This window comes from Psammomys obesus, unplaced genomic scaffold (assembly GCF_907164565.1).
Source record: "Psammomys obesus unplaced genomic scaffold, mPsaObe1.curated_primary_1811, whole genome shotgun sequence".
NCBI classification, from domain to species: domain Eukaryota; kingdom Metazoa; phylum Chordata; class Mammalia; order Rodentia; family Muridae; genus Psammomys; species Psammomys obesus.
The window spans coordinates 43,549-69,067 of NW_026590468.1; the positions used below are offsets into that span (position 1 = coordinate 43,549).

The window sequence follows — 25,519 nt, forward strand, 5'->3', positions numbered from 1 at the left end:
ACACACACACACACACACACACACACACACACACACACACACACACATATATCCTGATCATTATATAACTTCAGACATTACAGAACTATATTAGAAATTTATCTGAACCCAGAGTCAGAGCTTTTCACTTTGCTGAAGACAGTGGTTTATATAGTCAGTGCTTAATAACAGTGTGTTGTATTATTAAAAAGCCAGCAGCCTCTTTTCAGATCTTAATTGGTTTTCTTTTCTTTTTTTTTTCTTTCTTAGAGACAGGGTTTCTGTGTAGCCCTGGCTATCCTGGAACTCACTCTGTAGACCAGGCTAGCCTCAAAATCAGAGATCCACCTGCCTCTACTTCCTGAATGCTGGGATAAAAATGGTGCACCATTGCGCCCCTGTTTTTTTGTTTTGTTTTTTCGAGACAGGGCTTCTCTGTGTAGCCTTGGCTGTCCTGGACTTGCTTTGCATCTGCCTGCCCCTGGTTTTCTGATTAAGGCATAATAGTTAACCTTGTGGAACTTTATATGCTGACTTTTAAACTGTTCTAAGTGCTGAGTAGTGAATGTGAGAGAGGTTTGTAAGAGAGAATAGCAAGGACTGTGATTAAAGTTCTTGAATTCTTAAAGTTCTGAAGGCCAAAACTAAACTTGAAACTGAGATATTGGTGAGAGGAACATTTTCTTTTGGAATCTGATTATTTCATAATTTATACATTAAATTTATACATTTATCTTGCTATACTCTCAACTCTTTTATTCTCTTGAATTGGACTTCAGTGTGCTGTGATTACAGGCATACTCCACAAGGCCTAGTTGTATCTTTGATTATTCTGTTTAGCCAGTTTATCAGCTCAGTCATCTCCTCTCTACTCCTCTGTCTATGTTAGGGATTAAACTCAGGGCCTGTGTCTGCCAGACCACCACTCTTACCCACATTCAACATCCCCAGCCCCATCCAGATTTTTGCTGAGAACTATGTGGCCTTTGAATTTGCCTTACTCATTGGTGCTGCTTTAACTTAAAAGGTACACAGATGCGTTTTTCACATCTGTGTAGCTTGGGAGACCGAGCTCAAGGTAGTTTGGGGATAGCTTTCTTGTTGCATCTGCTTCACATGAACAACATCTTAATTTTGGAGAGTGCACAGTGAAACCATAGCAGAAATACAACATATCTAGAGATATTATCTGCTGAACTGATAATAATTTACTGAGCTCCAAGATTCTGCATGTCTAAATAGTGTCTAATGCCTTCCTTTTTTAGTAATTTGGTATTGTCCACTTTCCCCCATTTCTCATGTTTGTGTGAAGAATGTTTTTTCCCCGCATTTTATCTTTTGAAAAGCGGTGCACCTGTGACTCTCGTCTAGAGGGATGTCTGTGCTTTGTGTTGGTTGGCTGATCTAGCTCTGTTGGCTGTGTTGCTTGGTTATGAGTGTGTGGTGCATTTAGTAAGGTCAAGGGCATTGAGTTAGTTTTTTTTTTTTTCTTTTTTTGAGTTAGTTACTTTTTATAAGGACTTTTTTTTGTACTAGCTTCAGTTGAGTATCCTGCTCCAGAGTTCACTCCAGAGTTCCAGGGAAGTGAGAAAGTAAGATTTCAGCCTTGTTATCATAGATAATGAACAGTGATTCTTTATTGACTAGAATTCAGATGCTGTCCATCCTCATGTCGAGGTCAGGAAAGGACAGTGCGGTAAATTTAAACAAACTGAATTCATACAGAAGAATTAGAAACATGTTTTTCTTGTCTCTAAATCCTTCATCACACACAGTTGTGCTATTGAAATGTCAGCTTAGTGATGGGACACTTGCTTCTAAAGCTGTGTGTGACACAGTACTGCTCTTGTTTTTGTTTTGTGTGTGTGTGTGTGTGTGTGTGTGTGTGTGTGTGTGTAGGAGTTTATAGTATTCTGAAGTATTCTGAGGAGTTAGGCATATTAACCAGTAACTGCATGAAGATGACCCATGACCAAAGCAACTTACAGAAAAGTTTTATTTGGGGCTTACAGTTCTAGAAGGTTAGAGCCCATGATGATGGATCCGAGGTAGCAGCTGAGAGCTCACATTTTGAACTACAAACAAGAAGCAGAGAGATCTAACTAGATATGAAGTGAGTCTTTTGAAATCTCAAAGCCCAGTAGTATACTTCCTTTAACAAGGTCACAACCCCTAATCCTCTCTAGACAGTCACCAGCTGGAGACCTAGTATTCAAATGCCTGAGACTTAGGGTGGGGGAGGGGAACATTGCATTCAAACCACCACAGATGTATTTCTAATTATTTTCAACCCCCATCCCTGCCTTTCTTTTTCTTTTTTCCCTGAGACAGGGTTTCTCTGTGTAATAGCCCAGCTGTCCTGTACTGTTTGTAGACCAGACTGTCCTTGAACTCACAGAAATCTACCTACCTCTGCCTCCTGAGTGCTGGGATTAAAGGCAAGCACTACCATGCTCAACTATACTAACTAACTAACTAACTAACTAACTAACTAACTAACTAACTAACTAACTAACTAACTAATAACCATAAGGTTGAGAGGTTGAGGCAAGAAGATTCAAAGTTCCAGGTCAGCCTGGATTGTATAGTAAATTCTAGTCTGGGCTACACACTAACAGTTTGTTTAAAAAAGAAAGGAAAGAAAAGCAAGAAAAAAAAAAAAAAAGAAAGAAAGCTGTAAGTAGCATGGAGTGTGTAAGGAGTGGAAACAGAGTCAGGAGTGTTAGACCAGGGTGGATGTGGATATTCCATTCTTTGCATTGAGAGAGGGGGTCATATAATCCAGACTAGCACAAACTCTCAACCATTTCATGTCTTACCCTTTAGAATGCTTGTAGATGTTATACTCTTCCCCAGCACATGCACACAGGAACCAGGGTTCCTCTGTGTAGCTCTGGCTATTTTGGGCCTCACTGTGTAGAACAGACTGGCCTTCAACTCACAAAGATTCACCTGCCTTCTGCTTCCTGAGTGCTGGGATTAAAGGTGTGCATCACTACTGTCTGGCTCCATGTTATAGATGTTATACTCTTCAACAGAACTATTGAAAAGGTTAGTGAGGCTAGAGAGTTGGGGGGAAAGATGTTGGGATGTTGGGCATTGTAGAGCAGTGTTTTTCAATGTGTGTGCTCTGGATCAGTGGTTACAACAGCTCCTAGAACTTAATAGAAAATAAATTTAAGTCTGGTGGCCTGTTAGATTAGGTATCTATCTAGTATCCTCCCCAACCTCTTCTTTTTTTTTCAAGATAAGGTCATATGTTTCTCAGGCTGTCTTTGAACCGGAAACATCACTATATTAGCCTCCTGAATTCCTGGGATTACAGACATGTACCACTGAACCTCCTTTAGAATCAAAGTTTTGGGGGTGGGGCCTGGAAACTTATATTTTATCAAACCAGCCAATCCCTGATGTATACTATACTATATTTTGAGAGTGCACCCATCCCCCTTTTCAGTGTTAGGGATTGAACCCAGCACATTATGCATGCTAAAATAAGCACTCTGCCACAGTTTTGGCCACAGCTGGGAAATTAAAGCTTCACATATACTGAGCTGCATGGTCTTCAGCGAGGCCTGGGATTGAGGGAAGGAAGCATCTGAGTAACTGCAGAAGTAGGCTTTGGAGTTGGTTACTTTGCCTTCACCTTGCAGTTACAGGGCCTTGAATGGTGCCAGGTCTTGTCCGAAGGATTGCAGGAGGGAGAAAATATAAGCAGATGCACACACATGCACACAGAATTATCGGGGCAGGTGAGGCCGTGCTGAGCAAATGATTTTTTTTCTTTTATTGTTTGAAATTAATAAGTCCTTCAACACCCACCCTACTTTCTGCCATCCTCCATTCAACCTCTTCTGTGAATCTTAGCTCATCAGGTTCTGTGTTGAGAGCTGGAGAAAGAACGTAAGTTGCATTGTGAAACAAGCTAGAAAAGAACAAGACTGGAAGATGTCTGAGTTTGAGGTCAGCTTGGTGAGTTCCAAGATAGCTGGAGCTATATAGTGAGACTGTCTTGGAGTTGGGGAGAAGTGTAAAATTAAGTATGGGCTTTTCTACGCCCTCTTGTAGCCCCAAAATAATAACACAGAAATCTATATATTTATTAATAAGTTTCAAGCACTATAGCTAGGCAGATATATTGAGCTCTGTGTTGGTCTGGGCTACTTCCCAGCCCCATTATGTGCCTCATTACTTGCCATCTTAGTTTTGCCTTGGCTGCTCCAGCTTCATCCATGGTTACCTCCTCATGGTGACCTTCCTCCCACCTCCCATTCTCTCTGCCCCACTGGTGATTGTCCTCCCCATGCCTCACCTCCCGACCAGCCCTGGAATCTCCTGCCTGCTATAGTTGTCAGCTCTTTATTAACCAGTCAAACGTGATTTTTATACAACATTGAGACAGAAGATGACTCAATAATAATGACGGTGCCAGCGTAGGGCTGCATCCAGGTCTCTGGGTACTGAAATCAGTTTTTGAATACACAGTGAGCTAAACCATCAATCTGATTGATTTATTTAAACTCTTTGTCAGAAGCATTTTTTTTTTTTCCTGTTTTGTATTTCTACGTGTTAAAAATGTGACCAGGGGCCTGTAGGGTAAAGGCACTTGATTTCAAGCCAAATGACCTGATTTTGATGCCCAGGATTACATAATGGGAAGAGAAAACTACCTTTGGTGTCCGTCCCCACTGCAGGCCCGCCCCCCCACCTCTGCAGGCCATTCATTCAGAACTGTGCCTGGTGATTCTTTCCTTTAATCTTAGCAATTTGGGAGACTGAGGCAGGAAGCTTGTGAATTTGACTGAAGTTTGGGTAACATAGCAAGATCCTTTGTATTTTTATTGTTAGTTGTCAGTATGTGCTTATTATAATTTCTCCTTTTGCTCATTTACTTTTAAGAGGTGCCATAGGGAAGATTGAGTTGGGGTGCAATTAAAGGGTGATTAAAGCTCTCCCTTACTTAGGAAGGCTAGTGAATTTATTAAGGAAGTGGGAGGGTAAGGAATGTGGTTTGGAAGGCGTATTAGTTTTCTGTGGGCTGCCGCATAAAATGACCACAAATGGTGTGGTTTAAAACAATGCAGTCATTTGTTTTATTTTTTATCTCCTCCCCATACACACTGGAGGCTACAAGTTCATGATCAAGGTATCACTGGGCCACAGTCCCTCACAGGCTCTTGAAGAAAATGGTTCCTGGCTATTGCTTCTAGCTTTTGGTGTTATTGGCCATTCTTGGCCTCTGGCCACACCCCTCCCATCTTTTTTTCTGTCTTCTTGTCCTCCTTAGTGTCTTCTCCTCTATATGTCTGACTATAGGGATTCACATTGCCTGTTGAGTTCACTCTGCTAATTCCTATTGATCTCATCTGTAGATCATGATTATGTCTGTTGACCTTTCCTAAATAAGATAGCATTTACTGGTGTTGGGGATCAGCATGTGGACACACCCCTTCAGATGCTGAGGGCAGAGCTTGAATTGTGTCAGTTGTGAACAAAAATACAGAGGAGTGAAGGAGAGTCTAGAAAGAATGGTCTAGGAAAAAGATGTGGGCTACCTGTGCTTTACTGTTACTGCTCTTGGTGTTAAGAGATAAATGGGATTTGGAAATAGATAAAAATGACTTAAGTCAGGTAGTGGTATATGCCTTTAATCCTGGGAGGCAGAGGCTCTGAGTTCGAGGCTAGCCTGGGCCACAGAGTGAGTTCCAGCAAGGGCTATACAGAGAAACCCAGTCTCAAAACAAAACACCCCCTCACCCCGTAACAACTTAGGTGTGATTTTTGGCACAAGCAATATAACTAAGGTAAAAAGTCAAACTTCTGTGGGTTAAAGTATCATGTAAGTAGAAAGTATTTCCTTAGCAATCTCAGTAGTTTAGGAAAAAAATCAGGTACTGTTTTTATTGTCGGTAGCTGTAATCACTATCATTGCTAAGCCTTGGATTTATACTCTGTCTTAAAGCAAGTAGGATTTTGGACCTATGCAGGAAAAGCAAGAGCAAATTAGAATTTCAGACTAGAACGTACGACTAGGAGCTCTCTGAGAAATATGTTCAAATTCTTGTAATTGGCTAGCGCAAATAAGACTTGAATTTTGGGGCTGGAGAGATGGCTCAGCGGTTAAGAGCACTGACTATTCTTCAAGAGGTCCTGAGTTCAATTCCCAGCAACCACATGGTGGCTCATGACCATCTGTAATGGAATCTGAATTCCTCTTCTGGTGTGTGAAAACAGAGCATTTAAATAAATAAATAAACTTAAAAAAACAACAACACTTGAATTTGGGTTTCTGTAACTCTTTGAAATTATTATTTATTAAAATGCAAAAATTATTAATTTTAATTGTGTGTGTGTGTTTGTGTGTCATGTGAATTCAGTGCCTGTGGTGTCAGGTCACTTGGAGCTGGAGTTAAAGCCAATTGTGAGCAGGTGCTGGGACTCTGCAAGGAACCCCAACTCTTGTGACTTTTTTTTTTTCGTGACATACTATGTAAAGCTGTTTAGACTGTTAGAGAATTATAGTAAACATATCTTCATTCCTTCAAAGCTGAGGTCCCTCCTGGGATCTGAAGTAGACATTATAGCCTGGAGCTTAGATCTGTTACCTGAGTTTGTGGGCTGGAAACTCAGCTCTTCTGTTAATATTTGCGTGACCGTAGGCAGTTTGCTTGTTTTTGTTTCAGTTCCTTAATCTGTTGTGTAGACTCACAACCTTTCTCATAGAGTTAGGAGGATTAAAAATGAGTTAATTTGATTTGGAACAGTATCTGGCACATGGTATCTGTCAAATGATCACAGTTGCTAAATAGTTTTTCTTTCCATCCCTTAACCCTTAACTTTAAAGCTATTTTAGCTAGACAGTAGTGGCGCACACCTTTGATCCCAGCACTTGGGAGGCAGAGGCAGGTGGATCTCTGAGTTTGAGGCCAGCCTGCTCTACAGAGTAAGTTTCAGGAGAGCCAGAGCTACACAGAGAAACCCTGTCTTGAAAAACCAAATCAAACTAAACCAAAACAACAACAAAAATAAAATAAAACCATTTTTAAAAATTACATTTATGTATGTATGGTGTCCGTATGGCATTCAAAAGACGCTTGCAAGAATCAGTTCTCTCCTACGTATGTGTTCTAGGGAGCCAACTCAGGTTTTCAATTGGCGGCAAGCAACTCCCCTAAGCCATCTTCCTGGCCCATCATCCCTTAACTTTCTATGTGATTTTGACATTGATGAGAAGTGGTGACTGGGCAGTGATTCTTCCTACATTCTCTCCTTCACGCTTACTTGTAGCCATCTGAGTGAAGCTGTACTAACCCATTTTATCGACTGAGATGGAACAGTCAAGGAACTTGCCTAAGCATGCACAGCTCTCATGGGGAAAGGTGGGGCTTCAGATGCAGATAGCTCAGAGTTGAGTCTGAGATTAGAAGCCACTGAAGTGGGCACACATTCTGTTTACCTGTATACCTGGGGGTTGCTTCCTGAGTATGCCAGCTTGCCCACACCTTAGACTCTTATACTGTACTCTTTTGGAGTGTTTGAAACAGGATCTCCTTCTATAGCTCAGTTTGGCCTAGAACTTGTTTTGTAGGCCAGGTGGGTCTCAACTTGATATTGTCTGGATTTAGCCTCCTGAGTAATAGAGTAAGGATGATATGTGTCACCACACCCAGTTCTGTGTCTTGGAATTTTTTTTGTCCTTGTTTTATTTCTAAATGTTCATGTACCTTTTTTCTTTTCTGGCAGTACCAGGGACTGAGCCAAGGGCTTCTAGCATGCTAGGCAAGTGTTCTACTGCTAAACTACAGTCCAACCTTATGTTTTAATTTTTTTTTTTTTTTGGCACAACTTATATTTGAGAGACTCATTCCCCTTGGTTGTAGTTTCAGATTTTCATTCTCACTTTTGTATGCTTCTCTCTCTCTTTCTTTCTTTTCTTTTTTTCTTTCCTTTTTTTTTTTTTTTAAAAAAAAGATTTATTTATTATGTATGTAGGGTTCTGAGGGCATATATGCCTGCACTTCAGAAGAGGGCATCCAGATCTCATTATAGATGGTTGTGCACTACCATGTAGTTGCTAGGAATTGAACTCAGGACCTTTGGAATAGCAACCAGTGCTCTTAACCTCTGAGCCATCTCTTCAGCCCATTTTTCTATGCTTTTCCATTGTATCATTTTGCCATATTTTATCTCTAAATTCTACATTTGCTAGGCACATGTGGTAGTTTCAGGATTTTGAGTATTGATATTTTATTAGAATTCACTTCACACATGTACTTTTATATGAATATGCCTTTTGATCTTTTGGGAATGTATGTAGGAGTTTTTGCTAGGTGTTGGTATATAGGTGGGGGACAGGGTTTCTCTGTGTAGTTTTGGTTGTCCTGGACTTGTTTTGTAGACCAGGTTGGCCTCAAACTCACAGAGATCCTCCTCCCTCTGCCTCCCCAAGTGCTGGGATTATAGGTGTGTGCCACTGTGCCTGACTCAGGGTCTGCTTTTTGTTGTTTGTATTTTTTTGGACAGGGTTTCTGTGTTTAGAGCTGCTTGTCTTTGAACTTGCTCTGTAGAGCAGGCTGGCTTCCAACTCAGGATCTACCTTCTGCTTCCCAAGTGCTAGGATTAAAGGCATGTGCCACCAGTAGCTCAGTAGTCTTTTATAGCTATTGTAAGTTGACATTCCTGCCAGCCATGTGTGACATACAGGTTGTTCCCTATCCTCACTTGCACATGTTCTGTTCTTTCATCTTAGCATGTTGCAGTTAGGTACACTATTATTAGCTTTGCATATAGCTCTGAAGGAAACTGGTGTTTTGCTATTTTTAAGTGGACTTAACTTTTTCTTACTTATGTCCTGGAATTCTTGCTGTTCTAGGAAGGAGTCTGTGGTTTATATTGCAGGTATTTTCTAATCTGTATCTTCTGCTTCTAGTCTCCTAATGGTGAGTTTTAACAAAAGCATTACATTGTAATGTTTATCAGTTTTCTCTCTTTTTGTGTAGTGTTGTTATTTTGTGTCTTTTCCATAATTACAAGGTAAGGAAGCTCTTCTGTGTTTCCTTCTGAAGGTCACATTGTTTACCTTTCATATTTAGATAGGTAATTCAGAGCTCACCCTTTAAAATACTGTGCTATAACTATTCTATTACTACAGGATTACTTTTTTGTTATTGTTGGCTGTTTCTTGGTATTCTACATAGTGAAAGAATTCACAGCTGGGCTTGAAAAACAACAAGGCTTTGAAAAGACCAGTACAGTGCTTTAAATGGACATTTTGTAAAACAAGCGCTGGTTTGTGTGTGTGTGTTTTTTTTTAAATTTATTTATTTATTATGTGTACATGGTTCTGCCTGCACACCAGAAGAGATTGTGAGCCACCATGTGGTCGCTGGGAATTGAACTCAGGATCTCTGGAAGAACAGCCAGTGCTCTTAACCTCTAAGCCACCTGTCCAGTTTCTGGTTAGTATTTTGATAGTACCAATTCATAAAATTTTAGTGACTAGAAAACTCTGCTTTAAAAAAAATAAATTATTATAAAAGGTGATAAGGGCAAGGAAGTTTTCTGTCATTGAGGGCACATTAACACTATGTACTCCCCCCCCCTTTTTTTTTTTTTTTCAAGACTGGATTTTTTGTGTAGCTCTGGCTATCCTGGAACTCACTTTGTAGACCAGGCTGGCCTCAAACTCAGATCTGCCTGCCTCTGCCTCCCAAGTGCTGGGATCAAAGGTGTGTGCTGCCATTCCTGCCTGGCATCCAGAGTCTTAAATCTTGTGTGCTGTGAGGAAGAAGTGCTGCTCTGTGTGTGTTTGTGTGTGTGCATGTGTGTATGTACATGTGTACACACTTGCGAGTGTGTGTCTTGAGCCATGTTGTAAGCTCTTGCACTTCTAGCAATGTGGAAAGATAAGTTCAGAGGAGTCAGAGCACAAACTGGACAAAGACGTACTCTGGGATAGCTGTGTTGGCTGCCTTGGGTTCTGCTTTACTCTGTATTTCATGAAGTGGTTATTTGTGTTGCCACGTCAATGCAGTGGAGGTTTCTTTCTTGAGAAATATTTGGAACTCCAAGGGCATTCCAGCATTTTGTTTCAGAACCACAGATTTAGAAGGGACACACATACAGCAGTATGTATGGCAAAACGGAGCTAGTATTTGTTGTGTTCTTTACTTAACATTGCTCATTTATTCTAAAGGATGTAACTGAGAAACAGCCAAAGTAGAGCTGCAAAGGGAGGGCACAGAGCCTCCGTTCCTTCTCCAGGGCTCTGTCTTCAGCCCTCAGTTTTTCTTTGGTGGCAGAGGTATGTCTATTTTCAGAACTTTGTTTTGTTGTTGTCATATTAGGGATCAAATTCTGAAGCTGTAGCTCATTTTAAGATAAAGTGGCTAATGTGGCTTCTGCTGCCTCACGAAAACTTTTAATAATTAGAATATGTGCAGCTCCTGCAGTTTCTTAGGTTTGTTTCAAGAACTTAAAAACAATCTTTTATTTTTTCAGTATTCAAGAAGTACAGCTGTGCTAGATGGCACTAGCTATGAAATCTCCAGTAACTGCATTTGGAAACAGGGTGGTGGCAGATGTCTGCACATGCAGCATTTGGGAAGTAGAAGCGAAGTGTCGCTGTTGGAAACCTCAAAAGAATCACGATTACCACACTCACACACACAAAGACATTTTCAAGACCAAGAACAAACTAAGGTTCAAGTGTTAATCCCAGTGGGTGGGAACAGATGGGTCTTGCTGGTTCCCCTCTCATGACCATACCCTTTCGTCCAGTTACATTTCAGTGTGACTTTCCTTTCTGCACTGGGCCTATACATACATACAGACATTTTTCTCCTGGATTTGTGGGTATTCATTTCTGAAGGCTACATGTCACAGGAAATGTATTGAAATATATTTGTTAGTGCTTGCAGACTGGAAAGATGGCTCAACTGTTAAACACCTGAGTTTGGTTTCTAGCACCTTTGTCAGGTAGCTTACAACCTGCCTATAACTCCAGCTCCAGGTACCTCACACTGTCTTCTGGACACTGTGGGCACCTGCGCTCACATGTGCACAGATGGGCACACAATAAAAATAAAAATAAGTTTATTTGATTGATTTATTTAATTTTTTGGTTTTTGAGACAGGGTTTCTCTGTGTAGTCTTGGCTGTCCTAGAACTCACTCCATACACCAGACTGGCATCAAACTCAGAGATCTGTTTGCCTTTGCCTCCTGAGTGGGGTCTAGGGAGATGGCTCAGAGGTTGAATGCTTGCTGCTTTTGCAGAGAACAGAAATTAAGCTCTCAGCTCACAATGGGGGCTCACACCCACCTGTAATGCCAATTCCAGGGGATCCAAACACTCTTCTGGCATCTCTGGAGACCAGACACACAGATGGTGCACATACTTATACAGACAAAAATAAGTTAAAATTTTTGACTATACTTTCCCTTAATAACTTGCCTATTGTAGAGGACTGAATGTGTGACCAATGTGGGGGATGAGGAAAGTTGTCTCAGCCTCCCATCTTTGCGAGAGTTAAAGCAGAGGCGCTTAAGCATGTTGTCTTTCAGTCCTTTTGATCCTGTTTTAAATTTTGTTATGTGATTTTTCTTTTCATATGGCATTTTGTTTGAGATAGCACATAAATCGCAGTTAAAGATATAAAACCACAGATCTTTAAGATGTCTTCAATTAAGTGGAGGCTTAAGATCTATCTGAAGTCATGTTCACTAGAGTTAACTGTCCCTCTTTTTTATTTCTATATGAATGTCAATCAGTAGGACTGTCTTAATTTTTAACTTTTTTTTCCTGTTTTTTTCCTTCTCCCCTCTTTGAGATTTGTAGCATTTGCAAGAGTCTGTGTTCAGTGAGTCTACTGGGGTTTGTTCCTTGTGTGAGGTAGGTAATAACTGATGCTTCCTGGAGGTTGTTTAATCTAGGTTTTGGCTCACAGATCCTTTAAAAATACAGTGTAAGCCTCGGATCTTTGTGGGTGCCCCATCAGTTTTGGGTTGTTTGTTACGGCTTGCCAGGTCTGCTGTACCAACATCTTGGAATGTCCTGCTTTAGAAACAAGGACTTCACAGCTTATCATGGTACCTACTAACCCAGCAAGTTCTCCAAGTCTGAGATGCTGTCTTGGTAGTCTCAAATTCACTATAGGATATTCAGAAAACATTGTGGTAATCCTTTAAACATTGTGGCAAAGCTTTGTCTTCACTAGACCTAGTGGGACACACCTATAATCTCAGCACTTAGGACAGTGGTTCAGTTTGGGAGCCCAACAGCTCTTTCACCAGGGTTGCCAAAGACCATCAGAAAACACAAATATTTACATTATTTGCTACATAATAGTAGCAAAATTACAATTATGAAGTAGTTATGAAAATAATTTTCTGGTTGGGGCTCATCACAGCAGGAGGAACTGTGTTAAAGGGTCACAGTATTAGGAAGGTTGAGAACCTCTGCTTTAGGAGGTGAAGTTCGGAGGATTAGAAGTTCCGTGGTTGTCTTCAGCTGCTTAGGGGATTTGACGACCACCTGGGCTATATGAGACTATTTCTCAAAACAAAAATAGAAACAAAATAAACCCCACAAAGCCCAGACTTTGTTCTCCAGGTAAGCTGGAGCAGCCCTGTAAGTTCTCAGAAATGAGTCACTGTGTTAAAACCAGTCAGACACGAGGTCTGTGACTTGGTTTAAGTCTGGTGTCTATAAGATGTTAAACAGCAGGCAGAGCCCCAAAACAAGTAGTAAGTTACGTGACAAAGAAAACATATTGAGAAAGGAAGTGAGCAAACCTGCCTCTAGGGGAAAACACAGAGTACAGATGGTCTCTCTCGATTTCCTTGGAAAGGCTTGGTGAGCTGCTTTCTTGGGTTAGTGCCTGAGAAGGGCGCTCTGTGGCCTTTCTGGGGGTGGAGACCAGTTTACTGTCTGCTTCTGGGTGTTCTTGAATGACCCTGAGCACACAGTCAGCTGGTGATGTAGACTGAGGACAGGCTTCCTTTCCAAGGGTCAGTTAGTTAGCTTCACTTTATGTTATTGCAAATTTACTTCAGTTTCATGTCAAGAGGAGATAAGGGAGAGGGAGGGAAAGCTTCTGAAACTCCCAACCCTTATAGTACGTGGTGTGTGTTGGTTTGTTTTTGTTTCCTTGGGACCCTGTCATGTCTAAAGCATGGTCTGGCTTTAATTTGTGGTCCTTCTTCTGTCCCCAAGTGATGAACGTATTGTTGAGCACCACCACACTTGGCCTGAGTATGTTTTTAAGGTGTCCTTACTTAAGAAGACATCTAGTAGTAATCACAAAGTTAATTATAATCTAACTAGTAATTTCCATTTCCTTCTATTCCACACTGTGCCTGATTACACTCAGATGGCAGGAAATGCTGTTTTGGTTTAAATCAGGGTTCAAAATTATCTGGAACACAGGTACAATTGAAATTCAGGGAACAGACTTATTGAAAACAAAACCAGCTGGTTCTTTTTTTTTTTTTTTAAGACTTATTTTTTTTTCTGTATTTGAGTGTTTTCCCTTCATGTATGTATATGCACATGTGTGTTCATCTGTGCACAGAGGTCAGAAGAAGTCATCCAGTCTCCTAGAACTGGGTTAGGATAGTTGTAAGCTGCCATGTGGATGCTGGGAATTGAACCTATGTCTTGTGCAAGAGCAGCAAGTGCTCTTAACCACTGAGCCATTTCTCCAGCTCGTAGCTGGTTCTTTAAAGTGTCAGATTAACCAGACCCAAACTATATACATCTCAGTGGACTTCCATTTTGTTATTACATTTATTTATTTAGTGTGTGTGGGTGTGTGGGGGGGTGCGTGTGTGCACGAATATATGTATGTGTGTGGGCATTGGTTTTCTCTTGTAACCATGTGGATCCTGGGAATCAAACTCAGATCATCAGACATGGCAGCAAGTGCTTTTACCTGCTGAGCAGTTTGCTGGCCCCCAAAATATGGACTGCTTCATGAATTTGCATGTTATCTTTGCATCCAGTCTTTTCTCTGTTCTCCATATTGGTAATTGTTTCACTGTTTTTAGTTTGCCTGTTACGCCTGGTCACACAGTGAAACATCTGTTCTGTAGATACTTGAGGTTTATTCATCATGACTATAAGGTGTTTTAAAATCTTCTCTGTTTCCAATGCTTAGGTCAATTCCAGGTTGTTTTTTGTTGGTTGGCTCTTTTTTCCCCCCTTCTTAAAGATTTATTTATTTATTTAATTTATTTAATGTTCTGCCTGCTTGTGTGCCTGTAGACCAGGAGAGGGCATCAGATCTCATTATAGATGGCTATGATCACCATGTAGTTGCTGGGGATTGAACTCAGGACCTTTGGAAGAAGAGCCAGTACTCTTAACCTCTGAGCCATCGCTCCAGCCCCGGTTGGCTCTTCTTTTAAGAGTGGATCATATGTCATATTTTTCTGTCTTTATATCCTGAGCAATTTTTTTTTTTTTTTTTTTTTTTTTTGAGACAAGGTCAAAGATATCTGGATAACATAGCTGACCTAGAGCTTGCTATGTAGACTGGGCTGCTCTTGAACTTGAGTGGTTTTTCTTCCCCTGCCTCTCAAATGCTTGGATTATAGAAATGCATTACCATATGTGGACTTGAGACCCTTGGCATTAAGTATAATATGTTGGCAGACTCTGGATTCTGTTACCTCCTTCAAAGGGAGGTTTTATGTTTATTTTGTTAAACTTTCCCTGACTCTCATTTCTTTTAGTTAGGCTGTGTGCTGTCTGTTCCATGTATGTGCAGTCCAGGGACTGGTCAGGAATGTGGGCAGAGTACAGGCTCTGGGTTTCTTCCTCCCTAGCTCTTTGTCTTTCTAGCTGCTGTCTTAGTCTTCAGGTTTGCCCTCTGATGAAGATTGTAAGAGTGGTATGGGTTTTGTTAGAGCTATGGATGCTTTTTGTGGCACAGTGGGACATGCTGCCTGGAAGCCATACACAAAGGGAAGCTTACCAGAGCTGTTATCTTCTTCCCTTGTCAACCTTGCCTGCTTTTCATTCTTCAGTGTTTTCAAATCCTTCCTTTCCCCCTCCCTCTCTCCTTTCCTTCCTTCCTTCTTTTCCTCTCTCTCTCTCTCTCTTTTTTTTTTTCATTTTTTGAGACAGGGTGTCTCTGTGTAGCCCTGGCTGTCCTGACCTCACTTTGTAGACCAGGCTGGCCTCAAACTCACAGGGATCCGCCTGCCTCTGCATTGCTGAGTACTAGGATTTACAGGCATGTGCCACTATGCCTGGCTACTATTACGGTTTTAATTACAAAAAAAATTTTTTTAAAAAAACTTTATGTATATGGGTATTTTTTGCCTGCTTTTGTATATGTGCATCACCTGCATAAGGTACCAGCAGAGCCCAGGAGACGGAGCCAGATCCCCTGAAGATGGAGTTACAGGTGGTTGTTATTCTTTGTGTGAGTGCTGGGAATTAACCCTGGGTACTCTGGAAGAGCTGCCAGAGCTCTTAACCTCTGTTAACCCGTCACCCTAGACCCCTGTTTATGTTTGTTATATATGTTGAGCAAAGAACTACCTGCCATTTCTAGAACAGCAAGGATTTATGGTGTGATGTCACATTCTTATTATTGTTTTCTAGAGAGTTGCATGATGGAGGGACCGAGGTGCCTGTATACACAAGTTTCAGGCAGTGATCTGTGTAGGTGTTTCCGTTAACTATTTTTTCTAGTGTTTTTTAAAAAATGCAGCCCTTTATAAACAATAAAGGATTGAATCATATTAATAAAAAGACCTTAGATTTGTGAATTGCTTTCATAGTTGATTCTAAACATAGATTTATTTCTATAAAATATATAAAAAGGTTATTTACATAAAACATAAAATATTAAAAATTATATTTTAAAGTACTTTGTGTACGTGAATGTATGTGTACTGTGTATATGCCTGGTGCCTGTGGAGGCCAGAGGTGTTAGGTCCTCCAGGACTGGAGTTACAGATGGTTGTGAACTGCCATGTTGGTGTGGGAACCAAACCCCATTCCCTCTGCAAGAGTAGTCAGTGCTCTCAGCCTCTGAGCCACCCCTCCAGGCCTCGACTCCACTCTTTTTCTTCCTTTCTTAAAAAAAAAACAAAAACAAACCGATTTATTTATTTTTATACAGCACTCTGCCTGTATGTATGTCTGCAGGACAGAAGAGGGCACCAGATCTCATTATAGATGGTTATGAGTCACCATGTGGTGGCTGGGAATTGCACTCAGGACCTTAACCTCTGAGCCATCTCTCCAGCCCTTGACTCCACTCTTTACCACTTGGGCTGCTGTTCTTCCCCTTATTCTGTCCTTTATTGCATTGTCTGGGTGATCATCTTGTTTTAGGGATAACTTGTCGCCATCTTAGGAAAATAACTTTCTCCAGAAGCTTTTAGTTAGGACAGTGGTAGCCACTCTCACGCTCTGTATGTTTAGATATTTTGTGATTTTACTCAGAGGATTTTCTGGGTAAGAAGAAATGAGCAAATTTAGGAAGTTTTGTAAGCTTAGAAAGAAGAAATAGTTATCTCCTCCTCTCAGAACTGAATGTGGTTACCTTCTGAGTGTTCTGACTGTAGACTGTATCATTGTTTCAGCGGCTTGCTGCGTGATTACTTTATGCAGGAGGCCCAGGCCTGCCATGGGCGGATCTCAGCAGGTGCTGCTGAGAGCACTGAGACTAACTCTGTGTAAGCAAGCCACAGGCTTTTGTTGTAGCTGTCGCCAGCTGCCTGCTGATTGTGCCAGTCTTCCTGAGTGAAGATTACTAAGTATATTCTGAGAGATGAAATGTGCTCAAAAAGAAGGTTTCAGGAGAATCTATTGGGAAGGAGTTGGAAGATGAGAGAAATTGAAAGTGTGCTTGGTACTTGCTTTACTCACAGAAGGAAAGTTGTGTCTTGACAGAAGTTGAAAATTATGAAGAAATGGGTGCTGCTGCTTCTGAGTTTGACAGAAACTCAGAGTGGATGAAAAAGATTTTAAAGTAGAAAGCAATATGTCTAACTCCCCCACCCACCTCCAGGGTCTTCTGAGGTCTTGGCTGGCTTCAAACTCTTATGTTGGCAAGATGACCTTATACTTAAAATTTTTAAATTTATTTTTATATATGTGTGTTTGTGTGTGTGTGTGTGTGCCTGTTTGTCTGTATGTGCACTGTATACATGCAGTGCACATAGAAGCCAGAAAAGGGCATCAGATCCCTCTGGAACTGGAGGTAGATAGAGGTGGTTGTGAGCCTCCTGATGTGGGTTCTGGGAACCGAACCCCTGTACTTTGGAAGAATAGTGAGTGGTCTTAACTGTTGAATCATCTCTACAGCCCTGACCTTGAACTCTGAATCCTCTTGCTTTCACCTGAGTACTGGGATAACAGATGTGCACACATGTGCACCATCATAACTGGTTTTATGTGGTGCTTTGAACATGCTAGGCAAGCACTACCAGCTGAGCTACATCTCCAACTCTAAAAATGAAACCCATGAAATGCCTGCCGGATGATTTGTGGTGAGGAGCTTGGGTCTATGCCATTCTGTAATGATGAGCAATGCATCTCTCTTAATAACTGCGTCCTGATGGATGTGGTGGTGCATGCTTTTAATTCTAGCACCTGGGAGGCAGAGGCAGGCAAATCTCTGTGAGTTTGAGCCTAGCCTGGTCTACATAGTGAGTTCCAGGACAGCAGGGGCTAAAAACAAAACAAAACAAACCAAAAAAGGCCAAACCAAACCAAACCAGACCCATAGGAGAGAATTCTGTTAGCTGGTATGCACAAACAGGACCCTGGGCAGTGAGCTGCCTTGGCCTCCTGAGCCTCTGAGATTACACCTGTCACATTAAACTTTGCAGTCAGCTTATTTTGGAATAAAAAAATATGAAAGAATATTATATAAAGTAAGGGTAAGTATTATTTTGTGAACTTTTTGTTTTAGGTAACATAGATACATACATACATTATATACATGTATATATGTTACACACATATGTGGTTATTGCTTTGTGACATAAAATGTATATTGTGCTGGAGTCATGGTCAAAAAGTTTGAATAACACTGCTTTATTGTAATACTCTGTTATTTTATTTATCATATAGCATTATGCCAGTACATTCAGGCTTCTAAAGCCAGGGATGGTGCCAGCCCTTTCATTTCAAGTACGACTGAAGGTAAAAACAAAACAAAATTGAGCACACCCAAGAGCTTTCCGGTTCTCAGTCTCTCCACTGGCATTTTGACTAACTTTGGCCTTCTAACTGTCTTGTGCCTTTTTGAGCAGTAGATTTCTCAGATTTGTATCTCTCTAGATGGCAGGTTTTTTGAGTCTTTCCCTCCTCACTTTAATGTTACTACTTTAGTATATGCTAGTGTTTTTACAAGGAGGCAGGGAGAAACTAAGAATTCTAGCAATTTCAGATGATTCTGAACTAATAAAACAGCCCATTAGATATCATCCCTAAAGTCTTCTTAGTGTCTCTGTGTTTTTATTATATACCGTACTCTTAAGAAGTTTCCAGTTGATTTAGTCAATTAAATGTGGAGGGGTAGGGGATGGGCAATCCTCTTTCATTTCTTTGACTTGCTCTTCTGTAAGAAAATTAACCACTGGGCTCATAGCAGTGATTTGGAGGCAGTTTATCTGCTGTTAACTGCGCTGTACCTTTTCAGCTTCTTATGACATAGTAACTTCTGAGGCCTTTTCTACTTAGGTGCTGGCATACTAACCCTTGCCTTCATTTCTGTTCCTTGCTGGAGTGCCACACTTTTGTATTCATAATCCTATGATTTAAAGGGACTTTGTGGAGATGATTTGAGGTCACTCTTTTTTTTCTTTTTTAACAGGAGAAAACTTTGAGCAGACACCATTGAGACGAACATTCAAGTCTAAGGTCCTTGCCCGGTACCCTGAGAATGTAGACTGGAATCCCTTTGACCAGGATGCAGTGGGAATGGTTAGTGTTTGTTAGCCATGGAATTAGTGAAAAGTAATTTACAGTAGGTTTATGAATCTTGGGTGTGGTAGCAGTGCTCTATCAAGTACTTATTTTGTATTATTTTTGGGGTGCTGCATTTAAACTCAGGGCTTTATTCATGCTGGACAAGCATATCATTGAGGTATATACCCCAACACCCGTAATTCTTGAAGAAAGGATTATAGTACACATTGCTCATGATTCTGTGTTTGATCAATATATCAAATATACTGAAAAAAATCATGTTTCTATTGTGTCAGACAAATAAATAGTAGTGAGTCAGTGTGTGTATTATATTTGTGTGAAAGAGCTTTAGGGAAGGTAGACAGATGTCCAACATAGTCAGTTCTAGCTAGCTGGTATGTTCTAGAGAGGACAAGGAATGCTCTCATTACTTGTTTTCCTATTGTCTTTTGCAGCTGTGCATGCCCAAAGGGCTGGCATTCAAGACCCAGGCTGATCCCAGGGAGCCACAGTTCCATGCCTTTATTATCACAAGGGAAGATGGCTCTCGGACATTTGGGTTTGCCCTCACCTTTTATGAAGAAGTGACCAGCAAGCAGATCTGCAGTGCAATGCAGACCCTCTACCACATGCACAATGCTGAGTATGATGTCCTTCATGCTCCACTTGCTGATGGTGGAGACCAAAGTGTCATAGAAGATGGTGAAGGCATTCCTGGGACCAAGCTGCAGCGCTTCAACTCCTATGACATTAGCAGGGACACACTGTATGTCTCTAAATGCATCTGCCTCATCACACCCATGTCTTTCATGAAGGCATGTCGGAGTGTGCTGCAGCAGCTCCACCAGGCAGTCACATCACCTCAGCCCCCTCCTCTGCCCCTTGAGAGCTACATATACAACGTACTCTATGAGGTGCCACTTCCACCTCCTGGCCGCTCCCTCAAGTTTTCTGGCGTCTATGGGCCAATAATCTGCCAGAGACCGAGTACCAATGAGCTTCCTCTATTTGATTTTCCTGTCAAAGAGGTCTTCGAACTGCTTGGGGTGGAGAATGTGTTTCAGCTTTTTACTTGTGCCCTTCTGGAGTTTCAAATCCTGCTCTATTCACAGCGTAAGTCAATGTTGACCATAGCTATCTACCCATTTTGGGTCTCTGCTTTCTATATTCACATAATGGGTCTGACTGTAAAGGTCAAGCAAGGGCTGTTACAATCTTTTGAGGTGGATGGAGAATGGCGGACCCTGAGAAGGTAGCATTTATCATCATGGCCTTTTGGTAAAGGCTCTAGTTTTAGAGGCAACATTGTCTCTCCACACACCCTCTGATTGGCACTGAAAAGGGCTAGGGGTAGTGGCCTCCAGCAATGATGTTCCATTAGTTTTGTTCTGTCATTCTGTCTCTTGTTTGGCCTGATAATAAGATAAAGGATCCCTAAAGGATGATCCTTTTATATTACAAAGATGAATTAATTGTTGCTTCTTTGTGTTGTTTTCTGAATTGCGTTGAATGTGAACAGTGGATTTAGAAAGAATATTAAGATAGATGAGAAAAAAAAAAAAAACAAAACAGTGGCTTACTATATAAGCCAGAACAGTTTCATAAAATTCAGAACATATTTTGAGTGCATACACTGCGCCAGGCACTGTTTTGAGGGTGGTAGATAAAAGTGATAGACAAAGTAGAGAAATACTTTTTCTGTAATGGAGTTTGTATTTTAATGAGGCAAGAGGAGTTTAGTAAATAATTAAAATATGCAGAATAATGGAAGGTTGTTAAAGACTTGGGACAAAGATAGAAGGATGGTATTTGGGGAAGAAAAGTTCTGGTTGTTTTAAAAGAAAAGATTTATTTTTATTTTAAGTTTGCATAAGTGTGTATGTTTGCATGTGGCATGCGCACATGAGTGCAGGCGCCTGCAGAGGCCAGAGGCATCAGATCCCCTAGAGCTGGAGTTATAGACAATTGTGAACCAGCTGATGTGGGTGCTAGAAACTGAACTTGGAGCCTCCGGAAGAACAGCAAGTACTTTTAACCCCTGAGCCACCATTCCAACCCAAGTTCCAGTTACCAATAGTGTGATTAATTTATTTGTTTATTTAGTTTTTCAAGACAGGGTTTCTCTGTGTAGCCTTGGCCATCTTGGAACTCGCTCTATAGATCAGGCTGGCCTGGAACGCACAAAGATCTGCCTACCTCTGCCTCCTTGAGCACTGGGATTAAAAGTGTGCACCACCACCTGGCAGTAGAGCTATTTTTAAAACAATTTTGTTTTCATCTTTGGTTACAAACAGGGCCTTTTTTTCACTACAAGGATTTATTTTGTTTTAATTATGTGTATGTTTGTTCGGGTGTACATATATGTGTGCAGGTGCCCATGGAGGCCAGAGGCTTCCTGTTTTCTGGAGCTGGGGTGATAGGCAGTTGCAGGTATCTGACATGGGTGCTGGGAACTGAACACAGATCCTGTGAAGAGCAATATGTGTTCTTAACTGCTGAGCTATCTTTCTCCCCTCTAGGGTGATTAAAAAATTAAGTTAGGTCTCTTTGAATAACTTATGAATCTTTGTAGTCAGAATATTCCAGGCTGAGCCTATGATGGCTCAGTGGGCACCGTCCAAGCTGGATCCCTGAAACCCATGTAAAGGTAGGAGAGAACCACCTCTGTAGAGTCATCTTCCTTAAATTCTCATGTATGCAGTGGCATGCACACCGCCCTTAGCACCCCACCCCACACTACATCTTTAAACATTTTAAAATCTTTAATCCCAGCACTTGGGAAACAAAGGCAGGCAAATCTCTGTGAATTTGAGGCCAGCCTGGTTTATATAGTGAGTGCTACATGGTAAGGTCCTTTCTCAAAAAGCAACACCAAACTAAACAAAACAATAAAAAAGAATGTAAAAAAATAATGTCTTTAAAAATCAAGGTATCCAGGTAAAGGAAAGAAAGTGTACTTGTGCTTCATGTGTTCAATAAAAACAAGGGAACTGGGAATGATTGCAGACACCAAATCTCTGGACTCATGAATGTTCAAGCTCTTGTGTTCTATGAAGTCATTTTTTTTTTTTTTTTACATAACTATAGCAGACTTAGAAAAATTTTAGGAAACTAAACATTGACATAATATGGTAATTTCACTATTTTCCAGTATTCCAATATTGTCTGTTATATATTTTAAAATTCTTGATCTGATTGAATAGCATGTATTGCTTTTAGCTGTTTCTCAGTCTTTTTCTCAGTCTTTGTCTTTTATGATATTGACATTTAAAAGTTACTTTGTGTGTGTGTGTGTGTTGTGTTGTGTTGTATGATGTTTTCAGGTTTCAGGTTGCCCTAGAGTTGGTACATGGATGAAGAAATTTGTCCTGCATATTGGCAGTGCTTTAACTATTCGTTTTCTCACTGAGGCTTTCTGAGTATTAGAACATTGACTGGTATATAAGGGTACCTAAGTGAATACCTATTAAATTAATGGGAACTATGTAAAAATGTTTTAAACTTATGTATCTGGTGTGTGTGAATAAGTTTCTGTACTCCACATGCCTGCAGGAGCCGGTGGGGCTAGAAGAGGACATTGGATCCCCTGGAACTATGATTATAGGCAGCTGTGAGCCTTCCAGTGTGGGTGCTAAGAACTGAACCTGGGTTCTCTGGAAGAACAGTCAGTGCTTTTAGCCTCTGAGCCATTATTCCAGCCCATGAGTAACATTTTGGCTGGCTGTTGTTTTATTTTTTATTCTTTCGAGGCAGGATTTCTTCGTGTATACCTGGCTGACCTGGAATGGACTTGTTCTGTAGACCAGAGCTGGCCTCAAACGCCTGTCTCTTCCCTCCATCCCCATTAAAAGTATGTGCCTGTGATGGAAAGAATGGAAAGAAGATACTCTTGAGAGTGGGGATCATCATAGTGTCAGTCTTGTTTTCAGAGAATGCCAATTTTAGGTGCCATGCAAGAAATTTTCAGAGATTTAAATATAGAGCCATTGAAAATATATGTTTTAGATGCTAGATTAGATTTATCCTAAAGAGGAGAGGAAAGGCAAGACTTAGGTTTTTACACTGTTGAAAAGCCTGCTTACACAAGAGTAGAGACTGACCCTCTCCTTAACCTCTAGCATGCTTTGATATAAGCTCAGTTCCCAGCCTCTGGAGCCACTGGCTTAGCAGAATCTGGGACAAAGAAAACCTCATGATGATTAACGGCATCGGGGGACTGCCTCACCTACATGGTATTTTGTCACACCTGAGATGCTGTTAGCCCTGAGCAGACCTTGAGAGCAGCCAGCCACAGAACATAGTAGCATCTGCTTCACTCACTTTGGCTAGGACAAAGAAGGGGAGACTCTGCGGTTTTCTTGTGGTTAAAAAAGGAAAGTCCTTTGCATACTTCCCTCCTTCCTTCCTCCCTCGCTCTTCCTCTCCTACACTTCCTCACACACACCCAATCTCTAAGGGGTGTGTGGAATATTTATTCAGAATATGTGCCAGTATTGGGAATAGTAGGACTGGGTTTAAATATCCGAAGGTATTCTCCCATGTTTTAATATTGTTTTGATTCATCTTTTAGATTTTTAGAAACAAACAAAAAAAAAATTTTTGAGTATGAGTGTTTTGCCTCCATGTATGTATATGTACCACACACATGCTTGTGCTTGATGCCCTCAGAGATTAGAAGAGGGTGTTGGATTCCCTGGAACTGGAGTTAGGGATGACTGAGCTACTGTGAGGGAGCTGGAAGCCGAACCTGGGCCCTCTGCTACTGAGCCATCTCCCCAGCCCTTCATCCTTTAGATTTCAAAATACATTTTTCAGATGTCTGAGAATCACAAGATTTTAGCTTTTGAGTGGATTATTTATAGATATTTTCAAAGCATGTTTAAATATTAAAATATTGAAAGTATAAGAATGTACATAATTGAGGGAATTTTAGACATTTTATTAGTCATACTTACTAGCAATACAGGATTAAGTCTAGTGGTACTCGCCTTTAATCCTAGCAGTTGGGGACAGAGGCAGGTGGATCTTTGTGAGTTTGAGGACAACCTGGTCTACATAAAAAGTTTCAGGTCAGCCAGAGTTGCATAGTGAGACCCTGTACTAAAACAACAAAAATTAACAGTCTGGAGTTAGCCCAGACCTACAGGTTCAGATACCAGTGGCAAGCCTGGACCATCTGTACTTTGTTTATTTTTGAGGATCCTACAGCTCCCTCTTCATATTAATAAAATTCTAGAGTGGATTACAGAACAAAAGAGAATGTTTGCTTATTATTTATTATAAAAGATACAGTTTGATATCAGTCAAATAGTACCATACGGTGTAGGCGGAGCCTCACTCCAGCACCTCAGTGTATGTACTGGCCCAGACGCTCTTTGAATCTGCTTTTATTTTTATATTTTTCATTACTGCCTGAGTGATGGACTCTTTGTTCTCTGGTGATTAAGTTTCTAGCATTTGTTGCCACTGCCCTGAGATCAAAGTTGGGCTGAAAGTTCCAGCCTCTAATCCTGCCTTTCTGGTGACTAGCACTCACCATGAAGCTAACCAGGGACGTTTCTACCCTGCTGCTCAGCCACCAGTCATTTCAGTATCCAAAAAAAGAGTCAGGGTTCTTAGGAGCTGTGTGCCAGGACCTGGATATGAAGACTAAATATATATTCCTCACACTAATAGCAAAGTAGTTGTAGTTTACACTTTTCTTTGATTAGCAGGAGCAAGAGACAGAGTCTCACAGGCTAGGTTTAAGCTCATGGCAGACTTTTTTCCTCAGCCTCAGTGCTGGGATTGTAGTCAAGAGCCACCATGCCTGGCTAAACTCGCAGACTTTTATTTGTGTGCAGAAGTGTCAGAGTGGTAAATTGTCTTGTTTGGCTGTCTGGTGAGCACTATTCTTTTTGTTCTAGCCACCCCCACTCCCACTTTAGAGAATATACTTAACGTTTTCTTGAGTAGTGGCTAGAGAAAGGTTCCGTTTACAATTTCTGTTATATTTTTATATACTAAATTTTATTACTAGCTGGACATGTGGTGTATGGGGATCTACCAGGCTCTGAATCTGTGGCATCCAGTAGGGAGTCACAGTGGTCCTTGGTCAACTGAATTGTATTGGCAGTTTGAGCTTTCTCTTTGAGAAGCAAGTGTATCATTTGACTGGTTTGTTGAGTGTACTTCTTTTTTTTTTTTCCCTGACCTAGATTACCAGAGACTGATGACCGTGGCTGAGACGATTACAGCTCTCATGTTTCCTTTCCAATGGCAGCATGTCTATGTCCCCATCCTCCCAGCTTCTCTCCTGCATTTCTTGGATGCTCCTGTTCCGTACCTGATGGGCTTGCATTCCAATGGCCTTGATGACCGGTCAAAGCTGGAACTGCCTCAGGAGGTGAGAAGAGAAGCTGAGTGCTGTGCTATTGGCCCTTTCCAGCACTGGGGAGACAAGGATTCTGGGAGGAGCCCAGCATGGTGTCACCAGGGGCTTTTTGGAGAACCTGTGAGAATGGGACAGGGAACATGAGTAACTTGAGGAAAAAAGTACAAATGAATCTTTAACTTAATTTATATCCTTCCAGAGTTTCCCCTATTACCTGATGTGTCTATTATG

At 41.1% G+C, this 25,519-nt stretch overlaps 1 protein-coding gene across 4 annotated transcripts in view; it reads left to right on the top strand.

Annotated features, from left to right (window-relative positions):
• Dennd5a (DENN domain containing 5A) overlaps window positions 1-25,519 on the top strand; it is a 69,153-nt gene that overhangs the window by 8,530 nt on the left and 35,104 nt on the right. For 2 of the 4 annotated variants that reach the window (XM_055607435.1, XM_055607439.1), the window contains exons 2-5: window positions 18,076-18,147; window positions 18,821-18,930; window positions 19,371-20,028; window positions 25,113-25,300. In XM_055607435.1, coding sequence (XP_055463410.1) covers window positions 18,076-18,147; window positions 18,821-18,930; window positions 19,371-20,028; window positions 25,113-25,300 — 1,028 coding nt within the window. Of the gene's footprint in view, window positions 1-15,596; window positions 15,652-18,075; window positions 18,148-18,820; window positions 18,931-19,370; window positions 20,029-25,112; window positions 25,301-25,519 lie in introns of those variants that run through there. The other 2 variants (XM_055607436.1, XM_055607438.1) reach the window with 2 other exon arrangements.